The sequence below is a fragment of the Melospiza georgiana genome, chromosome 1 (assembly GCF_028018845.1).
Source record: "Melospiza georgiana isolate bMelGeo1 chromosome 1, bMelGeo1.pri, whole genome shotgun sequence".
NCBI lineage: Eukaryota > Metazoa > Chordata > Aves > Passeriformes > Passerellidae > Melospiza > Melospiza georgiana.
The window spans coordinates 137,086,657-137,108,041 of NC_080430.1; the positions used below are offsets into that span (position 1 = coordinate 137,086,657).

Below are 21,385 nucleotides of genomic sequence, written 5' to 3' on the forward strand. Positions count from 1 at the left end.
CGAAGGCGCGGGAGAGACAAGCAGGGCCGGGGCGAGGCTGACTCCGGGACCAGACAGGGACAGGGACAGGGACAGGGACAGGGACAGGGACAGGGACAGGGACAGGGACAGGGACAGGGACAGGGACAGCGCCACTCCCGCTCCCCGGTGCGGCTGCACAGCGCCCTCCCGAGGCGGCGCACGCCCCCTGCCGGCCCCGCGCGGCGCTGTGGGCCTTTGGTGGCTCCCTGCGTCACAGCCGCCTGTGACGTCACCCGCCCGCGCGCCGCTGCCGCCGCCATGGGCAAGAGCCGCGGCGGGGCCGCCAAGGCCGGCAGTGTGTTCCGCATCGCCCGCAGCGGCGTGCTCAAGGCCAAGGCCAAGGGCAAGGCGCGACCCGTCACCTCCGGGCTGAAGCAGGTGAGTGCTGCGGCAGCCCCACCACGGGGAGGGCCCCTGCCCTGCTGCGGCGCCGCGGGAGGCCTCGGCCCGGCGGGGATTCCTCCCCTTCGACCTCGGTGCGCGGCGCAGCAAGCGCTCGGAAGTGAATAAATCGAGCTGTTTTAGGGGCAGTGTGCGTCCGGGCACAAAACGGCAAAGTGCACGATTATCACCCGAAAATTAGGTTTGTATGTGGATGTCATCTGGAAAAAGAGGATCACAGGAAGTTCATTTGACTAATCCGCAGGCATATGCCGCAGGAGGCATCGGGCTGTGCTTGAGGGTGCCGTCTGGGAAGAGTCTGACAGTGTCGCGCCTTGTCCTCGGGAATGCGATGCCCAAGGGCGCATCCGCAGTTCAGCGAGTTCGCCTTCACCGGACTGCATTCACAGCGTCGCTGAGGGTGTAATTCAGGGTAGAGTTTAACAAAATGCCTTGATCCGAACCACTGGCCATAGTTAGTACTACTAACAAGGGGAAGTCCTGCTCCTTTCCATCACGTTCCTTGTCCCAGGACGGGATCCCTGTGCCAGGCTCTGGGCTACATTCCCACAGCTCTCCTTGATGCTGGCTCAGGAACTCTACGCCCACTAGGTGACTCAACTCGCTAAATCAGCAGTAAAAGGCATTAAAAATACATTTTGCATTTTTATGTGCTGGGTTGGTGAGCTGAACAAAGTTAATTTTGAATGAATGAATGCAGAGAGAAGCATTTTGGTGGGGAAGAACCAGAAAGGATGGAGCCTTTTCTGATCCAGTAGCTGTTTATTTGCCTCAACTGTCAAGTAAAACTGTCAGTGAGATGCAGTGAACATAGCTAGGAGTGTGCATTGCTGGATGTTTTGCTCTTAATTCCTCTCTGCCCCTTTTTTGCCCCTTATATGGCTGTGGTGCTCTGTAGATGCTTCTGTACACCAGTTTAACATATTAAAGCAATAGAAGAACAAAGAAGCAAAAATAATGTTGTTATTTTGGTGTCTGTAGAAGAGCACAGCCCAGAAGAGAGTGGGTCTGGAGTAGGGAGCAGTGCAGGGGAATAGGGATGGGGGTGATCTAAGCAAGAGTTTTCCTGTTGTGAGCAGTGAGTCATTATATGTTTTCTTCTCAAAGCCTGCCTCCAGCCTGAGGTGTGTGTTCTGCAAGAGTTCACCTGTCCCTCTAAAAAAGCATCTGGTAGTAGAAATAGTAAAAGCAGATAGTGGCTTGTTTTCTCCATTTGATGCAGTTGCAGTCTGCTAGGGAAACACAAGTAAATGGCTTTTTAAAAAAAGGCCGTTTCAGATTTTCTCCTGCAAGCTCCACTTGACAAATTAATCTGGCGGACACACAGGAACAAACTTTACAAAAAACAATTTCATGTTGCTGGCGTCACATCTTCTCTTAGTCTAGACTGTTCTGTATAATAAAGGGAGAAACAGGTTTAAAATCATATTCATGAAATGTCTGAGTTTCATAGTCTTGAAAAGCTTATTAGGAGTAAAATTTTATTCTCTGTGTTTGAAGCTGTGTTCTTTAATGCATTAAGCCTTTGGGCTTAATGTGATTTACTTATCGTTAAGCAGTATAAGAAGATGCTCAGAAAAAAAGGTTGCTAAAATGAATTTACTCATTAATAGCTATAAGCTCATTGTAACTGTTCAGACAACTTTTGATGTAGGTACCATGCTAGCTATAGAGCCTCTTTCTGTGAACAAGTCCTGCCCGACTGCTTGAGGATATCACCATTAAAACTGACTGGAACCTTCTAAAACCCCTGTGAAGCTGGAAGATGGTGACAAGCCCTGACTGAACACGTGGTCTTTGTACATCATATTACCAACAGTCCATCCACTCTGATCAGAGCTGGGAGCTGGGGCTGTATTTCTCCAGTCACTGTCCCAGTGAAAGTGTTCATCTGAGCAGGCCTGTTCTATCAGCCTCATTGCCCACTGCTTCTTATTTCTGGTTTTTGTGGTCAGTGAGAATGGAATTGTTACTGTATAGGTGCTCTGAAATTATGGAGGCTTTGAAAGTAAAATGAATATGTGTAACCATTCACAGTTTGCTCCTGCCTGTTTAAATTGCTCGGAGATCAACTATGGGGATGCCCATTGAACAGCAGTAGGTATGCTGAGATTTGGGGTTGCAATAGGTTATTACCTGGCTGTGATCCTGTTCCAAACTTTGGAAGCAACAGGTGCTAGGGCTCAGATCAGCTGAATCTTCCTTTGCTGCAGTAGTGAGAGTTTATGCCCTCTTGCATCCACCCTGCTCTTCTACCACAGACAGCTGTCCCCAGAGTGCAACACATGTCCATATTCTAGCACTTCCTCTTTGAAAGTAAAATCTTTTATGAAATAACTTATAAAGGCAAACTTGGGCTAAAAGAGAGGCTGAGGTGCCCAGAGATACACATTCCACTCTGCTACAGCTGCAGAGTTTCCTTCAATGCTGTGGCAGACATTGTTGGCCAGACCTACAGTATGAACAGTTAGGATGCAAGGTGTGATGATGAAGGTAAGCTACTGGAAGAAATTCAGCATACTAAAATAATTTACAAATTGTATTTGGTTTGAGGGGCTACAGGCTTGGCTTCTCTAAAAAGCTGCCAGAAGCTTCCCTTATGTCTGAAAGGGCCAATGCCAGCTGGCTTCAGGATGGACATGCTGCTGGCCAAGGCAGAGCCCATCAGGTACTGGCAGTGCCTCTGGGTTGATGTAGTTCAGAAGCGTACCACCAGCAGCAGTCAGAATAGGGGAGTGAGAATTTTTTAAAGAAACAGCCCTGCAAACACCAAGGTCAGTGAAGAAGGAGTGGGAAGAGGTGCTCCAGGTGTCTGAGCTGAGATTCCTCTGCAGCATTTGTTTGACAACAAATTAAATTCATTTTCCCCAAGTTCAGTTGAGTCTGTTCTGCCTGTGATGGCAACTGGTGAGTGATCTTTCTCTGCCCTTATCTCTACCCATGAGCCTTTCATTTTATTTCCTGTCCCCTGCCCAGCTGGAGAAGGCAGCGATGGAGTGGCTTTGGTGGGCACCTGGCATCCAGCCAGGGTCAGTTCACCAAAGAGAGGAAGGAAGGAACCCTTCCTGGGACTTCATTCCAGCTAAGAGGAGCTGAGGCTGGTGTAGCAGTGTAGACTTTTGTTTTCTTTGTGTTTTCCTTCTGGATCACTATGGGCTCCCATTCCCGTAGAGCAAGTTTAACTCTTAATTTTGAATTTATTAGTACACAGCTAGATGACCTAATGAAGTAACAGGTAAAACACACCAAAAAGCCTGTAACACTGGCTGCATAATAATTGCACAAAAATGGGGCTGTTTCACATCAGTGGAATTTTTGCTAAAAATACTAACATATGTATTTTTTTCTCTCCCAGATAAACATTAAAAATGCGGAAAAAGTTAGCACAATAAATAAAGCATTTGCTGAAGTTCAGAAAGAAATCCGGCAGCTATCAAAAGGTACCACAGCAGAACCTCAGAACATTCAGCAGGTAATTTCCCTTTGTAAAAATCTGAACAGAATGAAAAGAATGTGTGTTTAAAGCATTATAATGTGTCTCTTAGGCTGCAGGCAATAGCTCAGTTGGTCAGTGTGGTGCTGTTACAGGGCTTGCAAGGGTTCCTCAGGGGTGAAGAGATAGACGAGAATCTTGACTTCATGATCAGAAGGCTGGATTTATTAATTTATGATATATAATACATTAAAACTATACTAAAAGGAATAGAGAGGAAAGTTCAGAAGCTTGCTGTCTAAGAATAAAATAGGAATGAATCAACAACAGAGCTCTCTCTGATCTGTCCCAGAGAGCGCTTGGCCCCTGATTGGCCCTTAATTGTAAACATGGCACATGGGCCAATCACAGGTGCACCTGTTGCATTCCACAGCAGCAGATAACCATTGTTTACATTCTCTTTCTGGGGCCTCAGCTTCCCAGAAGAGGGAAAAATCCTAAAAAAAGGATTTTCCACAAAGGATGTCTGTGACAGTGCTGGTAATACCAAGGTGCTGAGTTCAACCCTTTTAATGGCCATTTACTTAAGAGTTGGACTTGATGATCCTTGTGGGTCCCTTCCACTTCAGAATATTCTGTGAATTCATGCAGTTGATTTAAAGCTAGAATCTCAGTTTGATGAATTTCATTTGTGTGGCAATGCTGAAACCTAGTTAGCATGTTCAAATTCTACAAAACTACTAAAGTAGAGCGAGAAGAGGGTGGCAGCCATGCTGAAGCACACTTCAAAAGCATATTTTAAAATTACATTCTAGCTGATTTCTTACTGTTTTTTTTAGTCCCAACTCCATCCCTTGATTTGAAACTTGTATCTCTACATGAATACACACAAGGAGGACTAACCTGGCTGTTCCCTACCTGAAGCTCCTGACAGTGCTTTGAAACAAACAGTTCTGCCTCTCTTTGTTCCTGATTCCTAAGCCTTGTATTACCTCATCAGAAGGACCAACACCTGAAGCAGCAATTTCTGTAGTAGAGGTTTTGCCTGCAGCACCTGGGGTTCAAGACAGCATTTCTCTTGCCTTTCTCTAGTTTTTTTTTTTTTTTAATGCAGGCCTACCTGCAGTCTTGCACAAGAATTAATTCATAAAAGTTTAATGCCTGACAAGTTCCTCCATGTAAACTCCTTCTGCTGACTGATGCTCTAGGCACAGTTTCAGGGAGAGAAAGCAGTCCTTCAGGATGAGATGCAGATGAATCCATCCTGCTGTTGGGGGAAGCTGGAGTTTGGAGAAGTGGACATGAGTTGTCAGTATGCCTGAGGTGATCAAGTTTCTGTACAGCTGGGAGCAACTAAACAAGTGTCAAATACCTTAAGGAGAGGCTGAGGGAAAAATGAAACATAAGTGACAGTGCTGTCAGCACAGGATGAAGCCAAGCCAGGATTTCAAGGCCGTTGGAGCCAGTGGTCCTGTCCCTGCTGGCTTGTTATTTATTCCTCCAAGAATTCAGACTGTACTACTGCTCCTGTGCTAGTAGGGCTCTACACCACTCAGGCTGTTACAGTACTTTCTCCAAAGTTGCAGAAGTGTTGTTGAGAGCAGTTGTGTTCTAAAAGCTGAGCCTGTCTCAGTTGGGCTGTGTGTGTTACTGGTACAACGCTCCCAAAGCACAAAGCATTTTCTGCTTACATATCAACTTCAGTGTATCCTGCAATCCCCCCAAGTTATTGAAGTATAACTGCAAAATTAGCTGAAATTAAATATATAAAAGTCTAATCTTCTGGCCAATGGATATTTATTTAGTCTGGTTTGGTTTTTTTTTTTTCCAAGCAGAATAAAAAGAAGTTGTTTTCTGCTTTAAACTGAAACTCTTTTTTTTTCCAGGTTTCCACAAATCTGGAAGAGGAACCAGCAAACGTGGATGCTGCCACAAACCTGTTATCTCAATTGTAATGCAAAATGGACAATGAAGGGGTTGCAAGAAATGAAAGACCACAAATACTGATGGCTTTGTTTGCACAATTTTATTAAAAAAATCTTGTTAATATACAAGTATTGGCACACTTCAATACAAACTACAAACAGACCTTTCCTATCATCTAGGAAAGTGGAATGTCAGAAGTCAGTGTGAGAAACTTAAAGTGCTAAAACAGAAGGCACTTCACAAAATTGGTTCACTGAAACAGTTTAGCATAACTCAAGTTGATAACCCTTCACTTTTCAACTTGGCAGTGAAAGCTTCAAAATTGTTTGAAAAGTTAAAAAACAGAAAGCTTCTTGGCAGTAAAGCTTCAAAGAAAATGCTGTTAACTGTGAGCAAGAAGACTAATCATTTTTTAAAAAATGATCAAAAAGTTATGAAGTATTTTCACTTTTCTTACTAAAGAAAGCTCCAAACAGTTGGCTTAGACAGAAACACACTCAGGTGAAAAAGTGCCAGAATTTTTGATAAGAGCCCTTTTTTAATGTTCTTGAATTTGTTTTGTGAAGTAGTTAAAGGAAGCAAAAGGAAATATACTCCCAGAGTCAGTGAACTAAGAAGTTATACATTCATTATTCAAATACTTAGGTTATGAAGAAGTCTAGATTGTTACAGTTAGAGGTAGATAAGTAGTCTGGTTGACATAATATCTAATAATTTAGTATCTGCACATCAAAGAGATCACAGACTCCTTCATTATCATCCAGGTTAAAGTTGTAGTCATCTCCGGGAGTAGGAGAGAGTCGTAAGAGAGGAAAAACTGTAAAGCAGGAACAGTTTAGTTTAAATTAAAACACTTGGAAAATCAGCCCTATCACATTTCAGTACGTTTGTCATAAGGGTTAGTCTTAATAATTAAAATAATCTTGATAATCTGACAAGCTCACTGAGATACATACCATGAAAACCTGTACTGCATTCAAACTAAGGCAGTAAGTGATCTATCTGCCATTTTTGGCTTGGTATTTTAGGTCAGTTTGCTGAAGTGGAGTGATAGCTGTGGAATATGGGTTTAATTTCTTCTGCAACAGAGTTCCTGAGGAGCTTTTGAAAACTTTAACCATCAAGCCATAATTTATATTTCTTTATCTACATCCTTGCTCTAGTAGCACAGCCTCTTTCCATGTTAACCACATACTGGCACGTTCACAGAATCCCATCTTGCCCCTTGGATCTTACAACCACATCTCTTTCTGGACGAGCCCAGAAGTGGTCTGCTTGAGGGGCAGATATTATTACAGGCCTTAAAGAATACAGGGCAAAAGGAGCAAAAGCAAGTTGAGTTCACCTCTTTGCCTGCCACATCAGTGAGAGTGGCAGAGAGGTAGGAGCACATGAATTCTGTAGTAGCTGTGGTTCAGTGCTGCACTCATGGCCAAAGACGTGCAAGAACAGAAATGGGTGACACTTGTTCCGTTAGTGTACCACAGATGCACATGTATCAGTCTGCATCCAGAACTATATTCTGAAATACTTATTCAAAGCACAAAGCTTTAGGCAGAATAGAATTAAACCAGATTTATATTTTAAGGCAGCACACTAGTCATCAGCTTGTTCTTTCTTTTTCCCTAAATTAAGTACTGGTGGGTTATTCATGCAAGTAAGTGCTTTTGGATTAAGGTTTTCCTGTTTTGTCTGTTAAATAAAACTTGCAGGGAATAGAAAGGGCAGCAAAGACAAGAGTGACAGAGGAGGCAATGTGGGAAAGAAGTAGTTTCATACTGACTCTTGGCATCAGATTTAACAGATGCCTTCTAAGTGCTGTTCACACAAAAATCAGGCTGCTACTTGTGATTATTAGAAAAGATGCTAAATACTTACCATCAGAAGACATGAGTTCATCAATAATATCTCCACTGATATTTCCTGTGAAAGACAGGAGCACATGCTTTATGTATGTGGGGTTTTTCACTATGTGTTTATAGCAGTCAAAACATTCTTTGCATTAAAACACTGAATTGACAAGTACACTATGGCTTGTGCAGTGTAGGAGCTGCAGAAAAAGTATGCCATGTACATGTAAAATATACTTATCTTTGTCTCCCTCAGTTTTTCCCCCCAATACATTTTTCTGACTTAACTCTTTAAAACTCAAGAACTATATATATCATGGTGTACCATGAGGCTTATCTGGTGGCAAAGAAACTCAATTGTTCAAAATTAGTATGCTCCCCAGTTGCTTCATTAGAAGATAAACAGAGACCTGGTTTTTTCCTCTGTGTAACTCACTGGTAATTTGGTCACAAAGAAGGGCTCAGGGAACCAGGGAAATCTTTAAACAGGAACTACTGCTTCCTACCTGCAGGCTCCTCCATCTTTGCAATGTCAAATGAGTTTGGCTTGAGAATGCAGTTGACATCCAGAGGCAGCAAGTTCTGGTAGTCACTGGAGCTGGCTGAGGCTTGGGCACTGTCTCCAGACAGGCTGGGATAGAGCTCTGGCTCCGGAAGGCTGGAATAAGGGGCGGCAGGGGCTGTGCTGTCCTGCTGGGCGCTGCCATCTACACGGACAGGAAGGCATGTTAAAGTCTGTTACAGTGAAACAGAACGCAGCACCTGCCCCCAGCTTTGTCTTTTGAGGGAGAATATGGCCAATGTCTCAGATCAGGTGAGAGGAGTCTTCCCCTTCTACAGTCACAGTCACAATTCAATTAATTGTCAATTAATTGAAGGTCAATTAAAGGTCAGTGAAGGTAATCAGGACCCCTCAGGAATGCAGTTGTAATACAGCATTTTCTTAAATCTTTTCCTATTACCTATTAATTTACTATTACTGTGAAAAAAGTACCTGATATTCAGGCAGCCTCTTACTGTGGCTATGTGGAAGAAGGTAAGCGACCTTGTGGTACAATAGCTGGAACTGGTGCCTGCATTATCAATCTCATTAAAAGGTACGCGTTCAAATCATATCCTCCTCCGTCAAGAGGTTTGCAATTTTGCTTCATAATGCATTCTGGAGAAGCACCTCAGAATAATTAACAGGATTACATCCAAAACCTGTTCAGTGTAAGATGGTAAGATGTGAGGGAAGCATCTCTTTCATCAGACAGAAGAGGTGTCTGTAACCTCCTGAGAGCTGTTAAAAAGGCCCTGGAGTAGTTTTTTAATGGACAGCTGCTATAATTCTTGATCTTTGTCTACCACCTTTCTTAACACTTTCTTTTTTCCCTCCAGCTGCCTTCCTCCCCCACCCACCAGAGACAGGAAAACCCGGGGATCCACCTGATGGTGTGTCCGCAGCTGCTGCTGGTGGTAACTCCTGCCCTTGGTTCAGCTCACGTTGTTCTGGGGGATTTGGAGGAGCTGCAGCTGGTTTAAGTGGAGTCACTGGAGCTGCAGGCTGAGATGGGGGCTGTGCAAGGTCATCAGGTGGAGGAACTGGAAACACCGTGGGCTCGGAGGAGCTTGATTCTTTGTTTATAAGCAGCACATGGATAGGTCCTGAACTACTTTTAAGATTGATCTGGTATTTATTCTGTCCATTCTGTCCCTGTAAAAATGGTGTATTATGAAAGTTAGTGTTCTTTGAGAACTTGGAACTCTACAAAGTGATGAAGATTAAGATCAGCTGTTTTAGTCCTCAACAAAATGAAAAAAACCCAAAATCCAACATCACAGCTGCTAACGTGCAGAGAACCTTACCATTGCCTGAACTGATTCAGCAGAGATGGACAAAGACAGTACCACTGATCAGCTTCATGGCTCTAGCCTTGAATGCTTTTACTGATATTAAGACTGTGCTTAGCCTCGCTAAAAATAGCTTGTGAAACTTCTCAAGTGAATTTCAGCCTTCTATAAGCACAGTGGCTATCACGCTTCCTACCATGCTCTCTCCCAGCTATGTAAACACTATTTAAAATCAAGCACTGCAACAACAACAAAAAAAGTTAAAGATGGACAGAAGTAAATAATTTGGCCTCCTACTTTAATCTTGCCAATTTAATCCTTTTGGCTAAAGTGAGATTGCAGTCTGTTTCTCTATCCAGTCTAGTACCATGAGACTAAATCTAAATTATATTAAAACTAAATCAAAAAGGCGTTTTCCATAAAGAGATCCATTTTAACAATATAACAGAGAAATTTGACACATAAAAGTCACTGAGTTCTCAAGAGAATTCATAACAACTATGCATTATTTTGAAAGCTGCAACATTTTAAAAGCAAGAGAGAAGAAGAAACACACTTGTGTATTTTGGTTTTAATAGAAGGCAGGGTTACCATTAGTCTATCTAAGTGTACAAAACTCACTTTTCTCTGTCTGGCCTCCCTCTTCTCAACTTAAACAATGCTACTCCTTTCTCCCCTCTTCTTGGACATGGATAGAGATAAATCCTCTGCTCTGAAACAACTGTTCTTTGCCACTATTGCTCTAGAACACTTAGGTAAACGAGAAACCAGTACATACCATTTCAGGTCTAGGTACTTCTAATTGTGTACCACAAGGTGCTTGAATTGCTAGAAGTGTATCTCCTGGTTAAACAGCAATTTTAAAGAAAGTGTTAAGTGTATTTTTCTTAAGTCTTGTATAGTATCCACTCAAATGAGATCTGGAAATTGTGTAAGGTCACTTAAAGTACTGTGTTATTTAGCATATGTAAACTTGTGGTAGGACATGTGCAGCCCCTCTAAGATCCAAGTACATTGCATAGTATAAATCAGGGAATTCCAACACTAAGATCATAGTTGCAAAAACCTTTTCTCACAACAGTACAAGATTTACCATATTCTTTACCCATTTGTCTTCTAGTTGTACATATAACAAAAGGTGAAAATATTTAACTAGCTCCTTTTTTCACAGAACCAAAGAATCATTTAGGTTGGAAAAGACCTCCAAGATCATTGAGTCCAACCTTTGACTGATCACCACCTTGTCAACTAGACCACAGCACTAAGTGTCATGTCCAGTTGTTCCTTGAATACCTCCATGGATAGCAACTCCACCACCTTCCTGGGTAGCCTGATTCAATGCTTAACCAGTGTTTCTTGAAAAAATTTTTCCTGATGTCCAACCTGAACCTCCCTGGTGCAACTTGAGGCCATATGCTCTTGTCCTATCACTGGTTGCCTGGGAGAAGAGACTGACCCCCACCTGGCTACAGCCTCCTTTCAGGTACTTGTAGAGAGTGATAAGGTCTCCCTTGAACCTCCTTTTCACCAGGGTAAACAACCCCAGCTCCCTCAGCCACTCCTCATACAACTTCAGCTAAACCAGCCCTCTGGCCTAGCTCAGTTTATGACTTTGATGACTGGTGGTACCACAGAGATTTAACAAAAGGAAGAAGAGGGGTTAATGTTCATCTTCAGTGCCAGTACTTCCAAATATCTAAGCTCATGGCTTCCACAGCACATACAACTGGGATCCAACAGCTGTCTGTCACACTCACCTGTGGCTTACTATGCACATGAAAATGTGTTGGTTAAAATTAGGGGACCACACGGACATGCACAGCACTGGCACAATAATGCAGGTTACTTGCTTACCTGCACATGATTTCCTCTTTGTTCATAACTAATTTGGAGTAACAGTTTTCTTTCTCTGCTTCCTAAGAAACACTTAGGTGAAGTACTATGTGAGCATTGTGCCAACTGCCTCCATGTCTTGTAATGACTAACACCTTTCCAGTAACAGGCCATTTTTGTTAAATTCTGCAGTAGTTTTCTAATCTTGCGTTTTTATTTTAAAAAAGTCTTCCTTGTGGCAAAGAAAAGACAGTTTTGAGCCTAGCTGGAGGCTGAACAACAATCTTCCCTTGGGTGCCCCAGGATCAGGAGATGATGTCAAGGGAAGTAACCTCTGCTAGCACTTCCCAGCAATTTCTTCCAACCACCTGTACAGGAATCCTTTAGATTTAGTAGCAATGCCCCATCATTGACCTTCTGCTGGCTTATTTATACTACACCATCACAAGCTCTGTCTGGTCACAGTTGCTACCAGAAAATGATGCAAAATTTAGATCTTCCTGGTTCTTCTGGAGGATTGGACCAACAAGTCCTGTCTCTGGTTCCATTAATGGCCCATAGCAAGCTGCTGAAAAGTATGAATACCAAAAAAGAAACCAAAAACCAGGACTCCAGCTGAGCTTCCATTCTATTCAATCTATGACTACAATTAGAAAATGCCAGAACTTGGTAGCCATGAACATTATGAGACCTCAACCTAGTAATGATCACTACTGAGTATTTCTTAATTCAAAATACTTGCAGGAACAAAGCAAGTTAGTTAGCAAGTTATTTTTTAAGAAATCGCTCACTTTAGAAATACAGTCTAGCAGCAACTTACCATTGAAGCAGTTGCAGATGTCTTCATGGGTGACATATGAAAATGTAATTTATGTCAAGGAACATTTTTCTTAAAACAATATAAAACTAGTATTTGCTGCCCTTCAGAAGTTTGTCCAACCTAAGCCTAAACTATAGCATTATTAAAGGTTAGAGGATAATTGTTAGAGGTGTAATCAAGGCATTATTTTTGACTTTCAGAATGGCTCATTACAAATAACAAGAGTTCTGTGTTTTAAAGAAAATACCTGTGTCAGCAAATAAAATACAGAAAGAAAAATAGTTGTGTAGCTTGAACAAGATTTTTCTAAAAAAGAAGAACATGTAAAACCTTGTTTTGAAGAATACCATTTACCTGGCTATTTTGACAACACAGAATTCAGGTATATATCAGCATTTCCCAGAATCACACAAAAATACTGCTAGAGGGAACTTCAGAGTTCATCTACCATCCTCTGCCTCAGGGTAGGATCAATCCATTGTTCAGACATTCCAGACAGATGTTTGTCTTTCCTCTTCAGCAAAACCTCCAGTGACAGATATTCCACCACCTCCCTGGCAGATCAATTCCAGTGTCAGCTCTACCAGAAGTTTTTCCTCACCTTTAACTTCAGTCTCCTTTGCTACAAAATCCATTTTACAGAAACAGTTTCTGAACAGAAACTCCAGTAATTTTTAAGTACTTATCAGCAGTATTATAGATAGGAAGGGCACTTTACTGCTGCCATTCTCAGGTGTCTGTTTTGCAAGACAGCTAGACACATGCGTACAAGCAATGCAGCTGCAACTCTCTGCTATTTACATACAGCATGTTTTTTTTTCAGTTTGAAACCCAACAAGCTTCAGGACTTTGTTAACTCCATTTATCTTTGGGTGATAGCTTAATCTTTTCAAAAGAATGAAGCAGCAAAAAAGATTAATGTAAAGCACTGGTAACAAAATATAAATTTAAGTTCTGGAAAGCAGTATCACTAATTTCAAGTAAGACACTAGGATTATGCTATTGACTTAATAGTTACTGCTGTATATATATATATATATATATATGCGCTAACTTATTTTCATGTTACCAATCACAGTCATGGAAGTTAAAAAGTCACATAAATAAGATTTATATCTTCTTTTGTTGAAGAAAAACCTGAAAAAATCTTGCCTTACCTTGCTAAATGCGTTACATTATGCTTTATCCATTACCTACACTTTAACTGTTGCTTTCATTCTAGATCCAAAATGCACACAATTAATTTAAAAGGATATTGGTGGTTTGTAGAATCATCCATGACGTTCTTGATACTTTGCTGAAGCCACAATTTCTGCTGATCCAATTCTTTTTCTTTTAGCTCTAAATCTTCAATTTCAGCTTCCAGATACCTCAGCCTGTCTATGACCTCTTTTGTATTGCAGCCAGCACCTACTCCTCTTAAAAAGGTACAAGGGTTCATGAAACCACAGGTAAAAATCTAATGCAAACATCCAATGATAATTTCTTAAGACTATTTTCAACATTTGGAAAATCTACTAATATTAAATATGAAGGAAATGAACATTTAACCTCCCAGTAGTTTTTTGACAGGAAAATGAAAATTCTTTAATTCAGATCAAATTTAGAATTTTCTTCTACAAAAACTTATCTTCTTTTGGAACTGTTTTGCAGGCCCTAGCTCCTTCCCCTAGAATCCTTATCTTGAGCTTTTACCTTCAGGACCTAAGAGAAAACAGGCATGGACTGTGGTAGGGCAGGTAGGCAGAGACAGTGTGTCTTGATAGCTCTCCCAAATTCCTTCAGGGAGAATTTTTCAACTACAAGTGCTAGTTATAAAGTAGCACTACAAGATTTCTGAAAGATTCCCTTCTGTGGGCTTTAAATTTTGTTTTATATATCACAGAAACAAGTTAAAGGGAAAACAAATACAGTTAATTTGCAAATTTATTGTACTTCTACAACATCACATTGCTCATTGATTAGCAGTGTTAATTTTATGGTGTCATATCTAGTCAGAAGAAGTAGAGTTAATTTTTGTTGCTCTTAAGTATGTGAAAATTTGCAGAACTGACATAACTTACTTCCACTGAATGCTGTTTTTTGACTTCTTCTCAATGAGATCAATCCCCTCCAGAACGTTGGTGATATCATAGATCCTTCTCTTCTGCCTCACAGCAAGCGTATCGGCAGCCTGTTGAGAGAACAAGTATCAGCAACTTGCATGCTGAGGGAAAGCCACTCCCTTGGAAAAATGCCATCTAATGTAATTTCAAAAGGAGAAGGCTCCATTCTACAAGAGCCCAACACCAACAATGAGTTCTGAAGTTCAGCACCTGCAGGCAGTGCTACAAAGCACAGGCAGCAGTCCCCTGGCTGAAGGCCAACAGGCTATCCCCTAACAGAGAAAGGAGCTCACAGGGGTGCAAAGACCATGGTCTGTATCTGGAACATATTCAACTGCATGGAGGAGCCTGCCATGCTCTTTCTGGAGGGCAGGAAAAGGTATGGAAGGCAGGCAGCAACACCTTGCAGTGGGGCAAGCCTCTGAAGCTTGAAGGACATAATAAGTTTATCATTCCTTCCACTGACATTCAAGGTATTAGAGCCTTTGTTTGGATTCAGTGGTGCTAGGATACGAAACAGGGCTGTAGTTTCACAAGGTGGCTGCAGGAGAGCTGCAGTATTTAAGGCCAGCATTGTCCCTGCACAAATGCCCCCTGCAGGGCACAAGGGCTCACCTGATGCCACACCGAGCACCAGCAGCCTGGTACAGCTGCCAGGGATGCTGCTGCTGCCACACAGCCAGCTGTGCAGTGCCTCTGAGGGCTGCCACACCTCGCCCCTCTGAGCAAAGCAGCATCAGGCAGAGGCAACCACTTCATGCTTTACTTCCTTCTCTCCTTTTGTGCAACTGATGCAAGGAGTTAAGATAAAATAAGCAAGTGAGCTACTCATGCCTTCCACAGCTGTAGTTACTTGGGACACTTAAATACAAACACTACATAGGATTGCATATATTAAACAAATAGAAGAAAAATAAAGAGAAGAGTAGGCAGACTTCTGAATTTGAACTAATGCAAAACCGCAAATAATTTCTGCTACAGGAACATAATGATTTATTTCAGTTCGTCCCAACAATCTGTAAATGTACGCTTTTTGTAAGTGTATGTGAAAGGTACAGCTTGAGACAGCCATAACCTGGAAGGAAAACGAAATTTCTTGGCTTAATAGTACAATTACCTTTTGCAACTGAAATAAAGTTGAAAGGATAAAAAGAAAGAACAAGGATTATCAAAAATACTCTTATAGCCATGAAGTTATTATAAACACTGCCATTCCTCCTTGACTGTAATGTACCCACTAAACACTGTTTCCACTGGCACCATTAGCAGCATTTATCTTTTGTATGGTCTTCTGTGTAAGTCTTTTAAAACATTTTCTTAACTAACAAAAGATGCATGCAAACACATATTGCAGTTTAGTTCCCTCCAAGGAAGCAGGCTCTTTGATCACTTGTTTCAGTAGGTATGCACCTGCTATTTCTGCTGCATATGTACACCCTGCTTCCAAGTGCATATGTACACTCTCAGCACCCCATACATCTCACAGCCTTCAGTTATTCTAGAGGCTGTTTACATTATTCGGTGCAAGGAATGGACAGCACACACAGATGCTATTCAACTTCCTGCTTTTTTCCCACTGCTCCACATATTTACCTAGAACTTAGTATATTACTCATGGCTTGAACAATAAAGAAACTGCTCTGGAGATAGATTTCATTACCTCTTGAAATTTTCCCAAAGGCCTGTCTACAAAATATAAATGCTTTACTAATCTTAATGTATTTTCAAACTGTACTGGTAGCAAAAGATACCAAAGTACAAATCTGGAGCTATGAAACCAAAGCTTAAGATATTAAAAAAGAAAGAAAGAAAAAAGAAGTTATTTCTTCTGAGTGTCCAATTTCAAATTTCAAATGTTTCAAAGTTGAAGTAATTGTTCCACTCTAAATGCTACTGCATTTTGTATGCCCAAAGCACAGCTCCCATGCATGAACACCAGCAGCAGATTCACGACGACCAGCTCCAGATCCCCAGGACAGGGGCTCATGTCATAGGAAAATGAACAGCACAGTTACATAGGTATTTGACTTGACTATCCCTGTATACAATTCAATCACTTCTATGAAATTCAACTACTTACAACAAGAGTTCCAACACAAGCTGGGGCCAGTTCCCAAGCTGAGAAATGTAATCCAGACATTCACTAGCTTTCTGGTACAGACCTTGTAATCTAATTATCTTTTAAAAATTTCACAGATATTTTAAAAAGCAATTGAGAAGTTCCTCCTTGACATCCTAGCAGTTATCAGTGTGATACCATCTGCCAGGTACATGGATCTGAAATTAAGTTCAGTCTTCCACAGAAACAATTCAGTAATAATTTAAATAATTAAAAGACCTTTATGACACAAATCTGCTGTCAAAAAACACTGTTAAAACTCATATCTTCTTAGCCTGTGTCAAGAAAGGGACATCTGCAACAATGGCCCTGCTAACATGGGTGGACATAGCTTCCACATCCAGAGCTCTTTTATAAAATTCTTCTAATGTTAAGCTGCTGAAGTCTATCCTTATTGCTCTAATATCTCCTCATACTTTCATTAAATATGCATTCAAGACAAGCACTCATGAGTGCATAGACAGGTTCAGAGCTGGAATAAAGTATCTAAGCACAGAGCTATGGTTCTGCATACATCCAATCGTGCAGCTCCTGGAATACAGAAAACACACTGTACAGCACAGGTTCAGCTGCAGGCAGGCACACATACCCAGAAATAAGCAAGAAAGGCTAGGAAAATTGAGGGCTTGTAGCCCCCCCACCAAGTCGTTTGCTCCCTGGGAGCTGACAAAAGGCAGCAGAAATCATCAGCTGTCAATGTGCTTCATTAGCCCTAGAGAGAGGAGGAACTCAGAGCACCAGGCAGAGTCCTTACTGAGAACCCTAACACAGCACAAGGGCCAGCACTGCCTGCCTGCTCTCTCCATGTGTCTGTCAAAGGAAAGAGGGCCTGCATCTTCTGAACTCTGCCTGTACCACAGGACAACATTTTCTCCCTAAGAGGGCTGTCAACAGTTTGTGAAGAGTTTTAAACTGAATGGTGCTCTTGCCAAATTGCATGTAGAAGTACTGAATGTCATTGCAACATAAAGACTAAGGGAATGTAAAATCTAATAGACAGACTCCTTCTGTGGAGTACAGCAAGTGTAAGGCAGTTATTTGCTCCTGACCAGCACACTTCTAAAACAAGTAGCTTTTAGTTTTATCTCATGATCAGAAACACTATTTAACCATCATCAGAGCAGGGATGGTATGACAGAAACGAAGCCCACTTAAGAAATTAGGGCACAAGTATTGTATAGTATGAACACCATCCATTCAGGTAGCTTATCCCTTATTCACTCATCTTGCTCTTCTTCTCTCTTCCCTGCAATTCATGGGTTGCTGCAGATAGAAATCTAGTTTTCTTTCCCTTCTATGTCACCCCGTAGCGTTTTACACTTAATTCCATAACTAAATCTCTTTATGTAGGGCTATTCCATGTCAAGTATATCATTATTTTAGAACCGCTGTTGGATTTTCAAGTAAATACAAAATTCAAATTTCAAGTGAAGAAAATTCTCATTTCCACTCCCACAATTTCTCAGATGCTACCAGTGTCCAGCACTAAAACATTTTCACAGCTTCCTCTTACACCCTGCTAAACTATAATTATAGAGGTATTAAAAATCACTAGAAAATGTCCTATAGAACAGATTTTCCTTCTCAGTTGCTAAATCACAAAGCTGGAAATCCACCTGTTTTCAAATTTTATTTTCTTTCTAGTGATGGTTTTGCTACAGAAATACCAATCAGCAGCACAACATCAGACAGTCAATACCAGCCAGCAGGGACACACTTAAAGGCGGTCACTGCATGAATAATTTCTTGGAATGCTCTGTTCCATTTCAAGGCTGTCCTGTTCTTCAGCTTCCTGAGCACACTGGCCTAACACAAACACACAAACTGGTCTTCATTTTTGCTGAGATATATGGCTTATTTAGGAGAAGAGCAGTTTCAGAAATATAAGTTCTGACTCACTGCTTATGAAAGTACCAACAGTTAATGCACAACAAATTGTAATATTTAATTCAGAAACCAGTCTCCAATAGGTCCTGAGCAGAAATGCCTGATGGGCTGCAATGCCCACTTAACTCTTCTGTGGCTATCAACCCTTTCATTCCCTGTGAGCAGGTACCTTTCTCACTACAGAGAACAAGAAGCATTGCTGCATCCCACTACACAGTCCAACTTTATTGTTCAAGTCAATTCTCTCTGGCACTTAAAGCCAAGCTTTTGGGCCTGACGTCTTTCAAACCGAAGTTCTGCTTCTCACATTGACCTGGAATATCTCTCAGGACTTGACAGACACTAAAGGAAGCTGCACAACAATCCCAAAGATCTAGACATCTTCATTCTGTTTTGCTAGATACAGACACAACTAATATTAAGGAGTTCATCAACCTGTCCAGAGCACAGCATAACTAAATGAAGAATATGAAACCTATCAGTGTCCTTCCCTGTACACCCTGAAGTTTCATTAGCCAGAGTAACATCATCAAAGTACAACTGCTCTGAACAGGGATGCGCAAAAAAAGCTCTGAGAACACCATTCACCTCCTGGAGCCTATGCAGAGTAATCAAAAAAATAGGTCAGTTTTCCAGAAAGGACTTCAAGCAGAGCACCAAGCCAGCCTCTTGCTGCACTTTGCTGAACACCTGAGCTGTTCACTGACGACCTTAACCACTTATGCTAACACCTTTGCTTCAATGCACTGCACACCCGACAGCCCAGAGGGCCCGAGCTCCAGGGAACTGGCAGGACACAGCGGCGAGGATCCCTCCTGCAACACTGGGCCCCACCAAGGTGGGCTGGTCCCAGGGCATCACTGGAGAGGCTCCAGACATTGCACCCCAAGGCATGCCTTGAAGGGCAGTAGGCTGGCTGCAGAGCTGGGTGACAATCATTTGTCACTCCTATGCCAATTCAGCGTCTTTCATTCACACATAATAGAAAGCATCAGGCAGCTATGGTCTGTTTTTTAACATGGTTTTCTCTTGCTTAAAGGAGGGGGGTGGGGCAGAAACAGGTTTGAACAGCAGCCCATACACTGAGTCAGTGCAGACAGCAACACAGGGCAGTCAAAGAAATCACAGTATTGTTAGGGCAGGAAGGGACCTCTGGAAATCATTTAGTCCAACCCCCACCCAGGCAGGGTCTCCCGGAGCAGGTGCACAGGAACTCATCCAGGTGGGTTCTCAATGTCTCCAGAGAGGGAGACTCCACGACCTCCCTGGGCAGCTTGTTCCAGTGCTCTGCCACCCTTAACATAGAGAAGTTCTTCCTCATGTTGAGGCGAAACTTCTGTGCTTTAGTTAATGGTCATTGCTCCTCGTCCTGTCACTGGGCACTATGAAAGAATCTGGCACCATCCTCTTGGCATGCACCAATAGGATATATATATATATATATATATATATATATATATATATATATATATATATATATATATATATATATATATATGTATATATATATGCACTAATGAGACCTGTTCTCAGTGTTTTCTTTTCAGACAAAACGGGCCCAGCTCCCGCAGTCTCTTCTCATAAGAGATGCTCCAGACCCCACATCACCTTTGCAGCCCTCCGCTGGACCCTCTGCAGTTGCTCCGTGTCTTTTTTCTACTGAAGAGCCCAAAACAGGGCATAGTAAATAAGACCGCTCTCAGCAAGTTAAACTTAACACACGGTGCCCCTTACACCCCTTTATAAAAAGCCGGAACGCGTGTTTTAGCAGACCGCGGCGGCTGTCAGCCATCACCGGGCACTCGCAGCCCGTCAGCGGCCGGGGGAGGCCCCACCACGCCGGGCGGGCGGTAGGGGGAGAAGGAAGGGAGGAAGGAAGGAGGGAGCGGGCGGCCCTGCCCGGCCCCAGCGCTGCGCCGCCCCGGCTGCAGCGCGGCGGGCCCTGTGCCCGGCCGGGCCCGGCGGTGCCGCCGGCCGCCCCCCCGCCCTCGCACCGCTTTGAGGTCCAGCACGCCGTCCTTGGCCTCCTGCAGCAGCGACACGAACTTGGTGGTGAGCAGCCCCAGGCTCTTCTCGTGGCGGCTGCTGCCGCCGCCCGCCGCCTCGGCCGCCGCGGCCATGCCGCCGGCGGGGCCACGTGTCGCGACCGCCGCAACGGCCCGAGCGGGAGCGCGGCCCCCGGCCCAGCGCGGCGGCGGGAGGGGCGGCCCGCAGGAAGTGACGGCGCCGCCGTTGCCTGGACACCGGCGCGGTCCGGCCGCGGGGCTGCGGCTGCGGACGGGCCCGGCCCCCTCCGGCCGTAGCGGGGTGGGCGGCCCCGCGGCCTGCGAGAGGGACTGCAGCCCTTGGCTGGCTCGGGCTGCTCCCGGCTCTCGCTCAGGGCCCCCGGACGGGTAGCGCAGGCCTGGAGTCGGCCAGATACTTACCGCGAGTCTGCCTATCCCCCCCTCGATAGCTCCTTGTCCCTCATTTCACCGTTTGCATTTGATATAAAAACACTTAGATTAATTGCAGACGCTGTTCTTCACACCTCCCAGACCAGGTACAGGACACGCTGATGATCTGGCCAGGGGAACAGGGAATTTTGGATGCTTACCTAGCCCCTTCCACCTCTTTCCCTCAGTTAGTGTCGAATAAAAGAAGATTTAAAGTCTGTACTGTGTGAGAACTTGGGGGATGTACAAGAAGAGCAGACCCGCAGCTACCATCACACACGGCAGTGGGGCACGGTACCCTGGGTGTGCCACGGCACGCATGAGCTGCACAGGCAATCCCATGTTCAGGGCAACGTGCGTGGTAACACACTCTGCACCTGGAACCACAGCCCTGCTGGTCTCAAGTAACCAAGGATTTCTTGATTCCATACTCACATTGATTGAAACAGATCATTCTCTAGTCGAGAAATGCAAACAGAGTCTAGTAATGGAATTCATTTTAAATTGTCACGATTAATGCATAAGAGCATGCTTTGCATCTGACAAGATCAGTGTTCACATTTTGTTTATATTTTTATTGAATTAAATTTATTTATTGATTTTATTAAGTTATCTCTTTCAGTTATGCTGGGTAGAAATTGTGATTAGGTAAATTCAGTGCAGCCTTCACCTGCACTGTATCTTTATTATTTTACCATTTTGAAGGTAAAAATCATTTCAA

The 21,385-nt window shown here is 43.1% G+C and overlaps 2 protein-coding genes across 2 annotated transcripts; one reads left to right on the forward strand and one right to left on the reverse strand.

The window, feature by feature from the left end:
* The first annotated feature begins 250 nt into the window (after window positions 1–250).
* Window positions 251–5,907, forward strand: RBIS (ribosomal biogenesis factor). Its single transcript, XM_058040981.1, has 3 exons — window positions 251–399; window positions 3,779–3,895; window positions 5,743–5,907. Exons 1-3 carry the CDS (start codon window positions 280–282, stop codon window positions 5,809–5,811), a joined length of 306 nt encoding a protein of 101 aa, XP_057896964.1. The 5' UTR covers window positions 251–279; the 3' UTR covers window positions 5,812–5,907.
* E2F5 (E2F transcription factor 5) lies at window positions 5,868–20,349 on the reverse strand. The gene is made up of 9 exons (XM_058040969.1): window positions 20,224–20,349; window positions 14,182–14,291; window positions 13,373–13,536; window positions 12,119–12,160; window positions 10,244–10,308; window positions 9,061–9,328; window positions 8,139–8,339; window positions 7,661–7,705; window positions 5,868–6,599 (listed from the first exon to the last, which is right to left on the reverse strand). Exons 1-9 carry the CDS (start codon window positions 20,347–20,349, stop codon window positions 6,490–6,492), a joined length of 1,131 nt encoding a protein of 376 aa, XP_057896952.1. The 3' UTR covers window positions 5,868–6,489.
* Window positions 20,350–21,385: the final 1,036 nt, after the last annotated feature.